This window comes from Cnephaeus nilssonii (assembly GCF_951640355.1).
Source record: "Cnephaeus nilssonii genome assembly, chromosome: 7".
Lineage (NCBI taxonomy): Eukaryota > Metazoa > Chordata > Mammalia > Chiroptera > Vespertilionidae > Cnephaeus > Cnephaeus nilssonii.
In genome coordinates this window covers 75,397,670-75,414,853 of record NC_137078.1, presented here as the reverse complement: position 1 = coordinate 75,414,853, position 17,184 = coordinate 75,397,670, and the positions used below count along the sequence as shown (strand labels likewise).

The 17,184-nt window shown below is 56.6% G+C and overlaps 2 protein-coding genes across 12 annotated transcripts in view; one reads left to right on the top strand and one right to left on the bottom strand.

Annotated features, from left to right (window-relative positions):
• The window catches only part of SLC6A9 (solute carrier family 6 member 9), a 35,615-nt gene extending 22,468 nt beyond the window's left edge, over positions 1-13,147 (top strand). For all 3 annotated transcript variants that reach the window (XM_079777141.1, XM_079777142.1, XM_079777140.1), the window contains 9 exons: positions 3,941-4,073; positions 4,210-4,344; positions 4,425-4,528; positions 5,376-5,613; positions 5,685-5,819; positions 5,929-6,028; positions 6,117-6,217; positions 11,602-11,772; positions 11,868-13,147. In XM_079777141.1, coding sequence (XP_079633267.1) covers positions 3,941-4,073; positions 4,210-4,344; positions 4,425-4,528; positions 5,376-5,613; positions 5,685-5,819; positions 5,929-6,028; positions 6,117-6,217; positions 11,602-11,772; positions 11,868-12,059 — 1,309 coding nt within the window. In that variant the 3' untranslated portion in view covers positions 12,060-13,147. The remainder of the gene's footprint in view (positions 1-3,940; positions 4,074-4,209; positions 4,345-4,424; positions 4,529-5,375; positions 5,614-5,684; positions 5,820-5,928; positions 6,029-6,116; positions 6,218-11,601; positions 11,773-11,867) is intronic.
• Positions 13,148-13,288: 141 nt separating this feature from the next.
• Positions 13,289-16,973, bottom strand: CCDC24 (coiled-coil domain containing 24). 9 transcript variants are annotated; one of them, XM_079777148.1, is made up of 8 exons: positions 16,613-16,973; positions 16,230-16,423; positions 15,876-15,992; positions 15,118-15,195; positions 14,487-14,541; positions 13,935-14,004; positions 13,750-13,828; positions 13,289-13,669 (listed from the first exon to the last, which is right to left on the bottom strand). In XM_079777148.1, the coding sequence occupies exons 1-8, from the start codon at positions 16,736-16,738 to the stop codon at positions 13,438-13,440; spliced, it is 951 nt and encodes a 316-aa protein (XP_079633274.1). In that variant the 5' UTR covers positions 16,739-16,973; the 3' UTR covers positions 13,289-13,437. The 9 variants fall into 9 exon arrangements, with proteins under 9 accessions (XP_079633274.1, XP_079633272.1, XP_079633275.1 ...); XM_079777146.1 differs by having other exon boundaries at positions 13,289-13,665; XM_079777149.1 differs by having other exon boundaries at positions 15,118-15,192.
• Between the last annotated feature and the right edge of the window lie 211 nt (positions 16,974-17,184).

Below are 17,184 nucleotides of genomic sequence, written 5' to 3'. Positions count from 1 at the left end.
GGGGACGAAGAAAACTGGTGATGGGTGGGGGGCCAGTTGAACTCTACTTCTCAGCCAGGGCTGGAGCCAGGCCTGCCCAGGGAGCTACAGTTCCAGGCTGGAGTCCCTGCAGGCAGGATGGCTTCCCGATGCCCCCTCCTGGAGAACCCGGGAAAGTGACCCTTGAGAGGGCTGCCCAGGCTGGCTTCTAAAGGAAGAGAGAAGTGAGCACCCCTATTTCTTGGGCACCTACTATGTGCCAGGCCCATTATCTCAGATAATATTATCATCCCGGTTTCCCCGATTCTGAGACCAGCATTCGGAGGTTAAGGAACTAGGCAGCATCGCTGCATCAGGAATGTGCTCCAGGTCCCATCTGGCTCCTCTGGGCCTGGCGCCTGATGTTAATTAGGCCAACGCTACCCGGCAGGTGTTCTAGGTCCACACTCTCCAGCACCCCCTTGGAAGGCTGCATGATCTCATTTGAGCCCCACGACAACCTTCCTAGCTAGCTTGTGCAGATGTTATAAAACATTCCGATTTTACAAGTGAGGAAAGCAAATCAAAAGGAAGATTAAACAACTCCTCTAAGGCGAGAGAAGCCCTGAGGGCAGATTCTGAGCCCTTGTCAGCCTCTTGCTCACCCTTCTTGCCCACGCACGGTCCTCCCGCTCCCACCTACTGTTTAGCCTTGTTTTACAGTCCTCTGTGTGCTGGTCTGGTTCCTGCTCATAGCCCTGAGCTCATGACCATGCCCTCTCACCCTGCAACCCCTGTGATGCCCAGCACAGCACCCGACACCCAGTGGGACTCGGATCCCAACACCCCTCTCCCAGTGTCTTCGTGGCAACTCTGGCATCACACAGACCTCATTCAAACCCTGGCTCTGCCATTTACCAGCTGTGTGGCTTTGGGAAGTCATTAAATCTCTCTACGTCTTAGCTGTTCCTCTGTTAAGTGGGGATGCTTACAGCACCCACCTTATTGTTATAAAGATGAAATGAGATGATGCAGTAAAAATCACTAAGAACAGTAGGCACAATGATTGCCACTGCTGGAGATGCAAAGAAATAGACGGGGGGGCGGGGGGGAAATAGACAAGTTTGTCCTATTCTCAGGTATTTACCATGTGGTTTGGGAAATTTAAAACTAATGCAGAATTAGTCCAGGATGTACTGCGTCAAGAACCAACTTTGTAAATATGTTGGGTTCCAAGAGCTTTTAGGTTAAATATTTGATTTCAAAAGCACATGGTCCAAAATCAAAACCAAGCCAAAAACTCAAAATGGTGCCATAAAAATAAAGGACGAATTCATTATTTGGCTGCCAGGTTAGCCTTCTAAACTCTTTAATCCCTGAGATTGCAATAAAAAATAGCATATAACACTGTCAGTTTAACATATATAATTAAGGTTAACAATCTCTTGACCAAGAAATGATTTCTTTACTTTGAATGCCGGTGTTTGGAGTAAGGTGACTCCGTACTAGCTGCAGGACCCTCTGGCTGTTCTGGCGGGCAGAGCTTTTCAACATCGATGTGTGCTCTCTCAGGCCCGGCCTGGCAGCCCGAGTCCCCAGCCCAGTTGACTCCAGGTTTGAGTCCCTTTGTCTGTTTACCCCAATGAGCCAAAAGTATTTTTTTCTATGTGCCACAAAGGAAGAGTGGTTGGCAAACACTGCTGAAGGGGACCAGGAGCCTCTCCTTGGTGGTCCCACAGCTCCTGAGCTTCTCCCACCCGAGTCTTTGGTTCCTCCATCAACAAAGAGCCTGGAGAGGGCCTGGCTCTGATGCCTGTTGAAGGAACCATGGCAGTGGCAGGCCTTGGGCAGGAGAGGGAAGTGTTGGGCAGCGCCCTCTGCAGGTCACTGTGTGAGGGTGACCTGGGGAAGATTTGAAGGAGAGAGGAAGTAGGCCAAGGTGCTTACAAGTCTAACAGGAAGACCCGTCTGGCAACATTGTCCCATGAGGTACAGAGTAATATCTCATCAAAAGGCGTTAAAAATGTCATGAGGTTTGAGAACTGGTCTGGGCAGGGGGTTGAGGGGGGGAGTGGGGGAGGGTGAAAATAGCTAAGAAGGAGCTATGCTGAGAGGTCCTAACTGTAAGAGGGGAAAGAAGGGAGCCTGGATTTACCTAAATTTATCTACAAATTATTCTGGGTTGGTGCTAATATACCCATTGTACAGATGAGGACACTGAGGCTCAAGAGCTTGTCTCTTGCTCATCATTTGCAGCCTGGACAATTGTACCAACCACAGTTGTCCAGGTTTTCCCTTTTTACCTCCCAATTCTTTTACCACAATGTTCATCCATTGATTCATTCAACAAATATGTATTGAGCACTGCTGTGTGACAGACACCATGCTAGGCACTGGGGGATACATCAGTTAACAAAACAGACAAAAACCCCTGCCTTCATAGAGGAAAGATGCCAAAATAAATAGGTAAACTTTATAGTATAATGGAAGGAGACATGTGCTGCAGAGGAAATTATAGCAAAGCAGTGGGTAAGGAGTGCTGGGCTGGGGCCAGGGCTACAGTTTTAAGCAGGGTAGCTAGAAAAGGCCGCTTGGCAAAGAGGACCCCTGAGTAAAGATCCAAAGGAGGGAGCCATGTGGACAAACCCAGCTGCATAATTTGTGGGCCCAGTGCAAAATGAAAATATGAGGCTCGTTCAAATGTATTAAGAATTTCAAGATGGCAATGGTAGAACATTAAAGTAAGCACTAGGCCTTTTAAAACGTGGGGTCCTGTGTCATGGCACAGGTCACATACCTATATGTACATGTGGATATCAGGGAAAGGGCATTTCAGACAGAAGCAATAGCATGTGCAAAGGTCCTGAGGTGGGGGCATGCCTAGCATGGTTAAGGAACAACAAGGAGCCCAGTGCAGCTGGAGCAGTGAACACGGTGGAGAGTAGATGAGGAGATCAGAGAGATGGCAGATAGGGGGCAATGGGTCACTTAGGGCCTCAAAACCCCTATTAAGGACCTTAGCTTTTCCATGGCCAGAGGTGGGAGCTGCTGCAAGGTTTTAAACCAAGAAGAGACCCTTAGAGTGCTCCTACAAAAACCTTTCAGGATAAAATTCAAACTTAGCCTTGACTTCATGGCTTCATATGATCTGGTCCCTTCGCCTTCTCTACCGGCAAGCCCAAGCCGGGCATGCCGTTTCAGGACCCCCTGTCTTGCCATGTGCTCTTTCCTCAGCCTGGCATGCACTTCCACTTCTCTTCACCCACCTCCTCCCCATTCCTCGAGCCTTAGCTCAAACCTCACCTCTTCTGAGAAGCCTTCCAGCGTGCTCCTCCCCCATAGGGTTGAGACGCCCCTCCCGGCGGTGCCCACATGCCTGGTCCAGGTCTGTATGCCCAGCACCTAGGACAGGGCCTGACAAATAAAGGTCCGGGCGATTGAAAGAGCACCGCCAGTGCGGCATAGAGGCCACGAGACCCATGCATATGCAGGGGAGGCATCAGGCCTGTGTGCTCCTGAGCCTGCAGTCTACTCAGCGTCCCGCTGCCTCCCTCGGTTCATCAGAGATGGAGGAGACTAATGTAAATGAAGAGGTCACAGAAGGCTTCCTGGAGGAGGTGATGCCGGATAGGATGTATCTAGTCTGGAGGAGAGGGCATTCTGAAGGGAGAAATGTACAAACAAGGACCTGGGGTGGGCCTGAGTGGGGACAGAGAGACCTCCACACCCCAGGGGCTGAGGAGGTCTGGCCCAGGCCTGGAGCGTGGCTACTAGGAGCCTTTGGGGGTCCTGGGAGAGGCTGCAAGCAGTGGGCTCCCTGGGGACAGCAGGCAGAGGGAGCTGGGCCCCCACGGTGGCTCCTGTCTCACGAGTGGGCTCCTAGTACCTTGTGAGAAAGACGGGAGCTGCCGGGCGGGGCCTGGGCCTTGGGAATGTGTTGCTGGGCATGGGGCTGCCGCTCAGCGCAGTCTCCCCTCCCCAGGCTCTACGTGCTGAAGCTGTCCGACGACATCGGGAACTTCGGGGAGGTGAGGCTGCCCCTCCTCGGCTGCCTCTGTGTCTCCTGGGTGGTCGTGTTCCTCTGCCTCATCCGAGGGGTCAAGTCTTCAGGGAAAGTAAGTGCCTCCCCTGCCAGGGTCTCAGGGTCTGTGCCCCCAGGAAGGCCCTGCCTCCCCCGCCTGGCTCTGTGTGTGTGTGTGTGTGTGTGTGTGTGTGTGTGTGTGTGTGTGTCAGCGGGCCTGTCTTGCACAGGTGGTGTACTTCACGGCCACCTTTCCCTACGTGGTGCTGACCATCCTGTTCGTCCGCGGCGTGACCCTGGAAGGAGCCTTCACAGGCATCATGTACTACCTGACCCCACAGTGGGACAAGATTCTGGAGGCCAAGGTGGGATGTCGTGGGCCACCTGGAAGGGACGGGGAGGGGCAGAGAGGCGCCTGCCTCTGACCACAGCTCCCTTTTCACAGGTGTGGGGGGACGCTGCCTCCCAGATCTTCTACTCCCTGGGCTGCGCGTGGGGAGGCCTCATCACCATGGCTTCCTACAACAAGTTCCACAACAACTGCTACCGGTGAGACTCCTGCCAGCCCTGGGCCCGTTCCCTGCCCTCTCCTCGGCCTGACCCGGCTCCCCCAGGCCCACCAGATCCAGCGCAGCCTCCTGGCCCACCAGGGCCCTCCCTCCCACTCATGGCCTGGAGGTCCTGGGAACGCCGGGTCTGGATCAGGTCCTCAGAGGATGGAGAGAGAACCTTGGCAGCAGAGAGAAGAGGGGTGGGCACAGTGATGTCCCAGGGACTTGTGGGGACTCAGGAGCCTCAGGCCCACTTAAAAAGGTCCAGAGCAGACCAGAAAAGAGGTTGGGGACACCTGCCGGTGGTCTTAATCCAGCATCTAGAAGGGTTCAGGAATCTGGAGAAGCGCTGTGTGTAAATTATTGAAGAGTCCAGAGACGAAATGTAATTTTGGAAGGCATTTTGGGGAGCCAGAGAAGACTTAGCTAAAGGAACTAAGTTCTTTTCTGTCTCAGGACCCCTTGCTTTTTATGAACACAAGTTGTCCTAAGGCAAGGTGGAGATATACACATCAAAGGCCGGGTTTGGTATATAGAATCCATTGTCAGATTGGAGGAATTGCCTAAGGCTGTTCAGGTGTTTGGCCAGTAGGAGGCAATAACATGTAGATTGAAATGCCCTCAGCTGTCTGGCAGGAAGCAATCATTTATGCATCCTTTTCAGGTTTGGGGAAATGCCCCCAGCTATTTCCAGATGATTCAGCCCTGCTGACATGCTGGAATTGGCTTCCCGCGGACACCTCCATCCCTAGAACTTTCCCTGTGTCCAAGTCTTCTTCTGGCCCAAATCGGGCAGAGGGGAGCAAGCCATATGCCCTGAATTGGCCTGTTTTCCTCCCCACCAGGGATAGCGTCATCATCAGCATCACTAACTGTGCCACCAGCGTCTATGCTGGCTTTGTCATCTTCTCCATCCTGGGCTTCATGGCCAATCACCTGGGTGTGGACGTGTCCCGCGTGGCAGACCATGGCCCTGGCTTGGCCTTTGTGGCCTACCCAGAGGCCCTCACACTGCTGCCCATCTCCCCGCTCTGGTCCCTGCTCTTCTTCTTCATGCTCATCTTGCTGGGGCTGGGCACTCAGGTAGGTGGTGTGGATTGGGAAGGGGGGAAGGCGCAGAGCTCGGGCTCCTCCTCTGATGGCCATCCCTGCAGTTCTGCCTCCTAGAGACGCTGGTGACAGCCATTGTGGATGAGGTGGGGAATGAGTGGATCCTGCAGAAAAAGACCTATGTGACCTTGGGCGTGGCCGTGGCTGGCTTCCTGCTGGGCATCCCCCTCACCAGCCAAGTAAGAACTGAGGCGGGGGGGGGCTGGGCTGGTGTTGCCAGGGTACGAGGGGATACCGGGTCTGGGAACCTAGCCACAGACCCTGACTCAGCTGCCCGCTGGCCCGCAGGCAGGCATCTACTGGCTGCTGCTAATGGACAACTATGCGGCCAGCTTCTCCTTGGTCGTCATCTCCTGCATCATGTGTGTGTCCATCATGTACATCTACGGTAAGTGCCCAACCTTCCACGGCCTCCCGAGCCCCAGCCCCGGGCTGCCCACACCGTCCTGCCTGGCCACTGACGCCCCTCTCTCCAGGGCACCAGAACTACTTTCAGGACATCAAGATGATGCTGGGGTTCCCACCGCCCTTCTTCTTCCAGATCTGCTGGCGCTTCGTCTCCCCAGCTATTATCTTCGTAAGTTCCTGGGCCGGCCTCTCACTCTCCTGCTGCCTCTTGGCAGGTGTCCTTCTCGTGGGAACCAGAGCTCCCATGAGGCTCCACACTCTGGCCCTTGTAGTCTGAGGAGGTTGCGTAGAGTCAGACAGGCGTGTGGAGACTCAGAGCCACCCTAGCCCTCGCCTTGAGTTCGGAAGGAAGCACAGAACCCCGAATCTGAGTGGCAGGGGACAGCAGTCTGGCAGCAGCTGAATCGGCCCTCCCTCCCTGGGTCCCCGGAGGGACCTCAGGAACCATTATTGATATTGGTGTCAGCCTCTGTCAGCCTCACTGATCATCTGTCGCCAACCCATCACAGCCGAGGTGCTCCAGGTGCCCGGGGTCCGTGGTGTGAATGCATGAGTGTCCCGGAAGCAGGCTGCGCCCGAGTCAGGGGTCAGCTCAGGATCAGGGACAGCCTGTAAACCTTTCAAGGCACTGCAGTGGGCTGACTTGGGAGAGGGAAGTCTTGGTTTCCACCAGTACCCAGCACCTGGGAAACCCATCTGGGAGCTGAATTGGTGGCAAGAACTCCCAGACACTTTCTACACACTGTTTATATACTAACTCACTAGAGGCCCAGTGCACGAATTCGTGCACCAGTGGGGTCCCTCGACCTGGCCTGCAGGATCAAGCCGAAACCAGCTCTCTCCGACATCCCCCGAGGGGTCCCGGATTGTGAGAGGGCACAAGCCAGGCCAAGGGACCCCACCGGTGCACAATTGGGGCCAGGGAGGGACGCGGGAGGTTGGCCAGCCAGGGAGGGACCGCAGGAGGGCTCCAGGGCATGTCCAGCCTGTCTTGCTCAGTCCTGATCAGCCGGACCTCAGCAGCAAGCTAACCTACTGGTTGGAGCATCTGCCCCCTGGTGGTCAGTGCACATCATAGCGAGCAGTTGAGTGGCCTTAGCATATCATTAGCATAGTACACTTTGATTGGTTGAACAGACAACCAGACAATTGGACACTTAGCATAGTAGGCTTTTATTATATACTAGAGGCCTGGTGCACGAAATTCGTGCACGGAGGGGGGGGGTGTCCCTCAGCCCAGCCTGTACCCTCTCCAATCTGGGACCCCTTGAGGGATGTCCGACTGCCCATTTAGGCCCGATCCCAGTGGGATCGAGCCTAAATGGGCAGTTGGTTATCCCTCTCACAATCCAGGACTGCTGGCTCCCAACTGCTTGCCTGCCTGCCTTCCTGATTGCCCCTAACCGCTTCTGCCTCCTAGCCTGATCACCCCCTAACCACTCCGCTGCCAGCCTGATTGTTGCCTAATTGCTCCCCTGCCAGCCTGTTTGCCCCCAACTTCCCTCCTCTGCCGGCCCGGTCACCCCTAACTGCCCTCCCCTGCAGGGTTGATTGCCTCCAACTTCCCTCCCTTGCAGGCCTGGTGCCTCCCAACTGCCCTCCCTTGCAGGCCGGGTGCCTCCCAACTGCCCTCCCCTGCTGGCCATCTTGTGGTGGCCATCTTGTGTCCACATGGGGGCAGGATCTTTGACCACATGGGGGCAGACATATTGTGTTGGAGTGGTGGTCAATCTGCATATTACTCTTTTATTAAATAGGCTAGAGGCCTGGTGCATGAGTGGGGGCCAGCTGGTTTTCCCTGAAGGGTGTCCCAGATAAGGGTGGGGGTTCCCTTGGGGCATGGGGCAGCCTGAGCAAGGGGCCTGTGGTGGTTTGCAGGCCAGCTACGCCCCCTGGCGACCCAAGTGGAGGCACTGGTATCTGGAATTTATTTACCTTCTACAATTGAAACTTTGTAGCCTGGAGCGGAGCCAAGCCTCCTGCATGCTCCACCGGCAGCCATTTCTGTTTGAGTTAATTCACCTTCTATAATTGAAATTTTGTAGCCTTAAGCAGAGGCCTGAGCCCGGCCAGGGTGTGCGGAAAGCTTTTTTTTTTAATATATTTTTTTTTATTGATTTCAGAGAGGAAAGGAGAGGGAAGGATAGATAGAAACATCAATGATGAGAGGGGATCATTGATTGGCTGCCTCCTGTACGCCCCCTACTGGGGATCGAGCCCACAACCTGGGAATGTGCCCTTGACTGGAATCGAACCTGGGACGCTTCATTCCACAGGCTGATGCTCTATCCACTGAGCCAAACCGGCTAGGGCTGTGCGGAAAGCTTTGTTTTCTCTGTTACCGCAGGCAACCCTGGCCTGGTCTCTCCAGCTCCGTGGCTGCCGCCATTCTGTTTGAATTTGTTTACCTTCTATAATTGAAACTTTGTAGCTTGAGTGGAGGCTTAGGCCTGTCAAGGGCAGGCGGAAAGCTTGTTTCCCTCTGTTGCCTGGGAAACCTTGCTCTCGGTGGCTGTAGCCATCTTGGTTCTGTTTATTTGCATACTCGCCCTGATTGGCTGGTGGGCGTGTATTTGGCTGGTGGGCGTGGCTTGGGTGTAGCGGATGTATGGTCAATTTGCATATTTGTCTATTATTAGGTAGGAAGAGGTACTACTACAACTCTCCGAGGTATCATTATGATCCCCACTTGACCGATGAGGAAACTGAGGCATGGAGATGTTAAGTAGCTGACCCAAGGTTACTCAGCCAATAAGAGGCAGTGCCACTACCCTAAGCAGGTAGTCCAGTCTGGAGTCCGCGTGCTGGGCCAGCGCCACCCTACAAACCACCACCGGGAGGAGCTATTACTTCCTTTAGATTTTGCTCCTTTATGCTCAGGGTGGGAAGTGGGAGCACAAGGGGTTTGATAGGGTAATGGTCACTCCACAGAGAAGAGGCATGGCCATCTCTGAGTGACAGAGGGGTCAGCCCAGTGGCGAGGGCAGTGTCCAGAGCCATGCCCCTGTCACACCCGACTCCTCTGTGCCACAGGGAGCTCAGCATCGGGTTTTCACTTTGGCTCATGTTTCTGAACAAACGGCCCCTGAGGGCTGAGGCCTCCACCACATGGGGTGTGGGATTTTCCCTGAGCCTGGCACAGGCACCAGCTCTGGCCACTGGCCCAGCTTTGAAACAGGAGGAGCGGAAGTCTCCTGTAAGTGGTGAGAGGCCGGGAGGGCAGGCACTGCTGCCAAGCGCCGTGCCCTGTGGGGCCCAGGCTCTGCCTGAGGGGAGCTCATCCCCCACAGCTCCGAGGAGGCTGCCACCCTGGGGAGAGACCTGGAGCACCAGCCTGGGCAGGTCAGGAGGCAGGAAGGAGGGGGGCACAAGAAGGACCCGTAGGGCAGCCTCGGCCTGGCTCCAGTGTCTTCGAGCTAGGCAGAGCGGGCAGTGTCCTCTCTGTGCACAGACACTTAGGCTGAAGTTAACGTATAAGGTGAGTAGCTCTAGCCGGTTTGGCTCAGTGGATAGAGCGTCAGCCTGCAGACTGAAGGGTCCCGGATTTGATTCCGGTCAAGGGCACATGCCCAGTGCGGGTGTGCAGGAGGCAGCTGATCAATGATTCTCTCTTATCACTGATGTTTCTAGCTCTCCCTCTCTCTTCTTCTCTAAAAATCAATAAAAATATGTTAAAACAAAAAACATAAGGTGAGGACTCCAGGCCCTGTGGACACATGTTTTTACATTTCTGTTTGTTTTTGTTCATTCTCACCTGAGGATATTTTTTTCATTGAAAGAGTGGAAGGGAGTGAGGGAGAGAGAGAGAGAGAGAGAGAGAGAGAGAGAGAGAGAGAGAGAAACATAGATGTGAAAGAGACACATCGATTGGTTGCCTCCTGCCTGGGGATCAAATCTGCAACCCAGGTACGTGCCCTTGACCAGAATCGAACCCGAGACCCTTTGGTCTATGGGATGACACTCTAACCACTGAGAAAAACTAGCAGGGCTGTTTATACATTTCTGAAAAGCTCTTTTTGACAAACTCCATCCTTTGTCAGCTCAGTTAAGGGATTTGTCCACACCTAGATCAGGTTCTAGGTTCATTCAGGAAACTTGTTATAAGCTCCTACTATGTGCAGTGTCCCGGGAAGGGCCCTCACAATGGATGTGGGTCTTGACCTGCAGAATTTGATCACTGGGAAGGCTGGGGGAGACTGAGCTTTAGGGCTCAGCTGAGAGCTCAGGAGGCGAATGCTGAGCCCTGCTGGGGAGCAGCGCATGTACACCCAGGCCCTCTGGGTGGCCCATGAGCCATCAGCCCATCCATCATCTTTCTGCTTCCTTTAGTTTTATTTTTTAATCATAGTTGACACACAATATTCTATTAGTTTCATGTGTACAACATAGTGGTTTGATATTTATATACTTTACAAAGTGATCACCCAGATAAATTAGTGCCCATCTGACACCATACGTAGTTCTTCACTTCCTTTAGGTTTTCTGTTTCTCATTTCGCCTCTTCCCAAAGCATCCCCAGCCAGACACGCATCATGCCCAGCCTTTGGAGCCTCCCCAGGCTGCCCATAGACCACAGGGCTTTGCCTTCCCTCCCTCATGCTTCCTCCTCTCTGCACAAGTCAGTTCAAATCAGCAAATGAGATTGTGCCAGGCAATGTGCTGGGCACGGGAGTGCCAGAGCTGATGCAATCTCAGGAGCGCCCAGGTCTATGGGGACCATTAAATAAATGCTTAGCAGATGGGAAAAGCCTTCCAGGGGGAGGAGACGGGAAATCTGGAGAGGCTTCTATTTATTTCATTTACTTATTTATCTACTTATTTATAAAATCATCACCCAAGGATATGCTTTTTCATTGATTTTAGAGAGAGAAAGGGAGAAATAGAAAGAGAAACATTGATGAGAGAAACATAAACGGGTTGCCTCTCGCGAGTGCCCCCACTGGGGATCGAACCAGCAACCTGGGTATGTGCCCTGACCCAGAATCGAGCCCGCAACCTTTCGGTGCACGGGAAGACACCCAACCAACCGAGCCACACCGGCCTGGGAGGGAGCGGCTTCTTGGAGGAGGTGGCATTTGCTTAGATGTGTTGGAGGATTCTCCAGAGTAAATGAAAAGGGTGGGAAACGCTGGGTGTGGCTGAGACACTGAGACCAGGGGAATGTGGCCAGAAAGATAAGCTGAGGTCTCGATGTGAGGAAGCAAAAGCCCTAAAGGCCAGGAATTAGGCCTCACTTCGAAAGGCAGTAGGGAGCTGCTGTGTCTTTGAGCAGAACTGACTTCCAAAGGTGACAGCAGCTTAATGGTTCCCTGGCTGGACCGGAATTACGGGGAAGCCAGACCTCTCCCCTTCCATCGTACGTACATGCCTGTCTTGCCCTGGACCCTGGTTCCATCTGCTTCTTCCACCACCCAAACGTTGGCATTGGTCCTGCCCTTCCCCAAATGCCTCTTATTTTATCTTGGGAAACTGGAGAGGAAGGGAGCGGGTGCTGATAGGAGGCCTGAGGCCTGGGTGGGGCTGATGCCCACTCCTACCCGCCTCTCTCTGCAGTTCATTCTCATCTTCACCGTGATCCAGTACCGGCCAATCACCTATAACCACTACCAGTATCCAGGCTGGGCAGTGGCCATCGGCTTCCTCATGGCGCTGTCCTCCGTCATTTGCATCCCACTCTACGCCCTGTTCCAGCTCTGCCGCACAGATGGGGACACCCTCCTCCAGGTGAGGGGGAGCAGATGAACTGGGAAGGGGTGGATGAACGGGGCTCAAGGGCTCTCCTCTGACATGCCTTGCCCTCCCCCTCCCACCCCCCAAAGCGTTTGAAAAATGCCACAAAGCCAAGTCGAGACTGGGGCCCCGCCCTCCTGGAGCACCGGACTGGGCGCTATGCCCCCACCATGCTGCCCTCCCCTGAAGACGGGCTGGAGGTCCAGCCACTGCACCCGGACAAGGCCCAGATCCCCCTCGTGGGCAGTAACGGAAGCCGCCTGCAGGACTCCCGGATATGAGCACAGCTGCTGGGAGTGCCCCAGCCCCACCTGTGCTCCCGCCACAGAGACTGGGGAGGCAGTGGACAGGTGTCACCGCCTGCCCCGCCGTGCCCTGCGCAGGGCGACTGCTGTCACCTTGGCCACCACTGCTAGGGCGGTCATTTGTGCTCGTGTCCCCAGTGTTTACAGGTCCTTTGGATGCCAAGATAGAAGCTGGGCCGGGAGAGGGAGAAGGCAGGGTTGCTGGTTGGGGGCTAAAGCACTTTGAAGGGGTCTCGGGCCAGGTCCCCAGAGGCCTGCCGTGCTTTATGTGGCCTCTGACGCCCCCACACTCTGCCCTGAGCCGAGTCTCTGGGTGGGCCCCTGCCTGTCCCTGTCCTTGGGCCTCCAGCCTCCTGACCAGTGTTCCTGCCCTCAGAGCAGATCCCAGCCTCTGCCCGGGCAAATTTGGGTCTTCCGACCTGGGGGCAGAGTGAGGGGCTGGGGCTGTGCAGTGTTACTCGTCAGGCTGTGCCACCCAGCCCTGTTTGTCTGTGTCATTATTTTTGTAAAAACTGTCTTATCTGTGGTTGCCACTCCCTTGCCCCAGGCCTCAGGCCCCATCTGTCTTCCAGGCCTGCCTGCACCTCACTCAGCTGCTCTGGGGTTTCCGAGCCTCATTGCAGCCCTGGCTGCCAGGCCTAGTGAGCAGAGGCCGTGACTCAGCAGCCTGCCCAAAGCACTAGTTCCTGGGGGCCCGGGGTGGAGTGCTGCTCAGCAGGAGGTTTGAGCTCAGAGCCCAGGGGAAGGGACCCTACATGACACCCCCTTGCCCTCCCGCCACCAGGCTAAAGGCCCAGTCTTCCCAAATGGGGCTCCCCTTGATCATGTGCCAAATGGCTCCAGCCCGTGTGCACCATCCCCTCTCTGGAGCCAGATCTCCTTTCCCCAAGCCCTGCAGTGTCCATTTGTCCATCCTCCATGTCCCTCTGTGCAGTGACAGCCCCGGAAGAGCCGCCTCTAATTCTCTGTAGCAATAACGGTGCGCCACCCACCCCTGTCCATCCGTGCACCACTAGGATCTTAAAGTCCATAGATTTTAATGAAATTTCTATTCCTGTCTCTGAGCTGCTACTGTGCTTTGTCTGAGTCCCGCAGAGAGACAAGAGTTGGGGCTGGGATGAGACCTCTGCACTGTCTACACCCAGGCTTCCGTGAAAGCCCGGGAGGAGAAAGGCCCAAGGCCGGACCAGATACCAGGGACTTGGCAAGGGGGTGGGAGGAGGGTCAGACAGACGGACAGCCTTGGGGTCCTATCCAAGACAAGATCTGAAGCAGGCTAGGCCATGGCAACTGAGAGGTGGCAGCAGCAGGTGGGGCGAGTTCCCGAAGCCAAAGCCCACTTGGTGGCCAGCTGTCAGGATGGGGCCTGGGGCACGGCACTGGACACTGAGGTGGAAGCTGGCCTTTTCCCGGGGCTGCACTGGAGCCTCCGTCCCCAGCGGCAGGTGGCAGCCAGGCCTTGAGGCCTGCGTTCCAGAGGAGGAGCAGGTAGGTGGCACTGGAGAGGCCTTGCCCAAACTCCAGCGGCTCCGCGGAGGCGAGGCAAGGACCGGAGGCCCCGGCTGGAGGGCCCCAAGGGCTGCTGCCTGAACAAGGAGTAGCCATGAGAGGGCCACAGCCCGACTCCCAGCCCACCCTGGGCGGCCGGCCGTCTGCTCTGGTTTACCTGTGGCTGCGGGAGACACAGGAAGGCCGCAGCGGTGCCTGCAGCTCCTGTTGCATGGCTGCCTTCTGTTCCTGCAGCTCTGGAGGAGAGGAGTGCCGGGGACACGGCACCCAGCTCTTCTGGGGTATGTCCCGGTGGGGCGTGGGGAGGAAGCTGGGTGCTCGGGGGCCTGCTCAGTTCCTCACCTGCCAGGGTGGGCTCTAGGGCTGCTTCAGAGGCCTGGCGTGCCCTGGTGCACTCCTCTTCCAGGCGGCGCTGTAGGGAGAGCTGGCTCAGGGCCCCGGCTTCACAGCAGGGGTAGGATAGGCCAGGGCAGGATGCAGAGGCCAAGCAAGACCTTGGCGGGGCCTAGGACAGCCCATGCCACACCCTCATCTCAACCACCTGAGGGCAGCCCCCAGAACACTACCCACGCCCCCCCTCCCCCCAAAAGCCCAGCTTGACAAGGTGGTGGTTGGCCCAGACCCAGACTTAGAAAAAGAAGGCAAAAGACCGGAGAGCGAATCCAGCAGGTTAATTAAAAAGTGCTGACCTTGGACCTAGGGGCTCAACCAGAAACTTGGGCGTCTGGGTTCACACACACAAGAAGCGCACACATGAGAAACGGATACAGGACTCACACAGCCTTTACATGCATGTACGCACACATACACACGTACACAGGCTCATCCACCAGGTGAGAGGTGGCTGTCTACACTCAGCGGAAAGGCTGGGGTGGGGGCGGGGCTGCAGCTCACCTGCAGGACGGGGATCTCCCTCTCCAAGGTGTGACACTCCTCCTCCAGGAGGCCCCTGGGACACGTGGGAGTGCAGCAGCCGGAGCCAGTGCCACGGGACCGCGTCTCAGCGAAACCCTCCACACAGCCCAGCCTCCAGCCCCACCACAAGCCCCCTCCAGGCCCTCCCTGCTCAGCCCACCTTGCCCTCTGCTGCCCAGAGGCTGCCCAGCACAGCCCTCCAGCCCCTGCCAAGCCTCTTCCTGGGAAGAACGTGCCCTCTCCTTGCATACCTCACCGCATCCACCCGGACAGGCGCTGCCATTTCTTCTGTACGACTGCACCGGGCCTGCGGCACCTCTTGCCCCTATTCTCCCCCACATCACAGCCCTTCCCCCGTTTCAAACTCTTCTGTGCTTTCCCCCACCTCACCTCAAGGTAAAAATCCTCGGGCCATGGCCCCTGATAGCATTCCTACTTGGCTACTTTCTGGCAGCAACCTGCCCTTCCCATCTCTCAGCCTTACTCTAGTGGGCCGTCCCCCCTACCCCTCCGGCATGCTGCCTCCTCTCCTCTCTCACAGTCCCAGTACTTCCAGATCCATCCAGTCCCCTCCCTGTTTCCACCCCCACTGCACACTCGGGGGCCTCACCGCAGGTGTCTGGCAACCTGGTCAATGTTGGACATGTCCAGTCGGTCCTTGATGAGACTGAGGCCTCTATGACTGCTGCTGGGAGATGAAGTCAATATCACTCCACGGTGCCTCACCCGAGGCCTTCAGGACACAATGCCCCTTCTCTTAGATGATTTTGTGTCTTTTCTCACAAAGGCGATATGATACCGCACAAAGAGGAGGAGTTCTGGGGTCTAGGTTTGCAAATGGGCTCTGCCACCCTTGGGCACATTGATGATTCTTTCTGAGCTTTGGTTTCCTCGTCTGCAAAATGGGGACCTCACTGACCTCACAGGGTTGTGTGGGAATTAAAAATGAGCTGCTGCCATTCGTTTCTTATGAGCAGGCCCCTGCTCATTTATCTCACTCACTCCCAGCCCTCCTGTTCAGTAAGCCTGAGGGACAAGTGATTCCTGGACCCCGCCTCCTTTCCTCCCACCCATGTTTGCATATAGTGTCCCCTCTTCCTGAAAAGCTCTTCTCTCTTTCATCTGCTCTTCTGTCTTTCATCCAAGACCCAGATCAAACCAGTCACCTTCTCCAGGAAGCCTGTGGGCCCCCAGGCTGGGCAGCTGTCTCCGGGGCTTCTGCAGCCCTCATGTGCTCATGCCTATCACAAGTGGCTGTAGCCGTGTCCAGCCTCAGAGCAGGAGCTCCTGTATGGAGCCAGGCGGGACCCACCTATCAGCTGGGGTCCTCTGCCAAGCAGAGTCCCTCCTCTGCTGTCACCACTTTACCTGGGCTCACCAACTGGCATCTGGAACGTCTCCTGTGCTGGAAAGTCACACCGGGGCTCCTCCAAGGCAAAGCGCAGCACCCTGGGGCTATACTGGACCCAAGCTTGAGTCTGGTCCCTGCAGAAGGTGCACATGAAGAAAGCTCAGGGTCTCCTTCCAGGGAACCACAGGAAAGGCAACCCTGCTCCGCACTGCCTCAGCCAGAAGAGGCGACGAAGTAATAAGCTCAGTGGGTTCAGGTTACTCGGCTCTCCCACCTGTCCCGAAGCCGGAAAAGTGGCCCCTTGTCAGGGTTAGAGCTAGCCCATCTGCGTTCTGGGGACCGGGCCCAACCCCAGGTGTGAGGCTTCCCACCTGCCCTCATAGATGGCCTTCTGGCGGAGACCTTGGAGCAGCTGCCGCAGTTCCTGGCGCACGAGGTCTCTCAGCAGGGGCGGTGGTGCCAGGAGGGAGGAGGGGTCAGAGGTGGGGCGGGAGCCGGGGACTGGGGCTCGGGAGGATCGCGCCTCTTGGAGCAGAGACCGTAGCATCACCACCTGCAGGGAGAGCTAAGACACCTTGCGACTGGGGAAGGCAGTGACGGAAGTGATAAGTGCTGTGGGGGATGGAGGGGGGAGGCAGTCAAACAAGAGAGGGCTGGGTGAGACCCCACAGTTACCCGGCAGGGCCAGGAACCCAGCGTGGATGGGGAAATCACCCGAGTCATGGGTCTGGCCCACCTTCCCACTCGCCCCAACCTCTGCCCGCAGCTCCAGGCTCAGGTCCACCATCGTCTCCCCCAGAATCCTCTTCACTTCGGGCCGCTCCGGGAGCGGCACGTGCTCCTCCACCAGTTCCCAAAGCGACGGGCACTCCCCAGGCATGGCCCGCCGCGCCGCCCCACGCGAGGCCCCGGGCTCGGACCTGCCGGGCAGACGCTGCCGGCCCGGCCCGGCCCCGCCCCCGCGCCGCGGCGCTCGCCGCCTCTTCCAAGCACCACCCTTGTTCCGCCGGCTGCCGGGACCCTCGGTTGAACCACCGGGTCCCGCGCTCTTCTACGCGGCTCTGGCTGACTCTCGGGGGTCGCGGTTCTCGGTCCCGGCCCCCAGGAGCCGGCCAGTGACCAGGGCCCTAGTCCCGCCCCTTCCGCGCGGCCGTCACCCGGGAAACTGTGCCGCCACCCAGGCCCCGCCCCCCCCTTCCAGGTCTGGAAAGCCGCACCCAATCGCTGGGCGTGTGACACGCAGCTGACCGGTGGTTTTGGAGTCTGAACCATCCAATTACCCGAAGGATCCTGACCCCAAGCACCTTGGTCTCACCCGTGGCCCCT

What these genes read in the sequence shown, in the direction of transcription:
- CCDC24 (XM_079777143.1), bottom strand. Translation starts at nt 16,738, where the DNA reads ATGCCTGGGGAGTGCCCGTCGCTTTGGGAACTGGTGGAGGAGCACGTG. An exon ending in AAGGCCATCTATGAGGGCAG is followed by an intron (nt 15,993 to 16,229) that starts GTGGGAAGCCTC and finishes CACCTTCTGCAG; the next exon opens with GGACCAGACTCAAGCTTGGG. An exon ending in GGGAGATCCCCGTCCTGCAG is followed by an intron (nt 14,005 to 14,486) that starts GTGAGCTGCAGC and finishes CTCTCCCTACAG; the next exon opens with CGCCGCCTGGAAGAGGAGTG.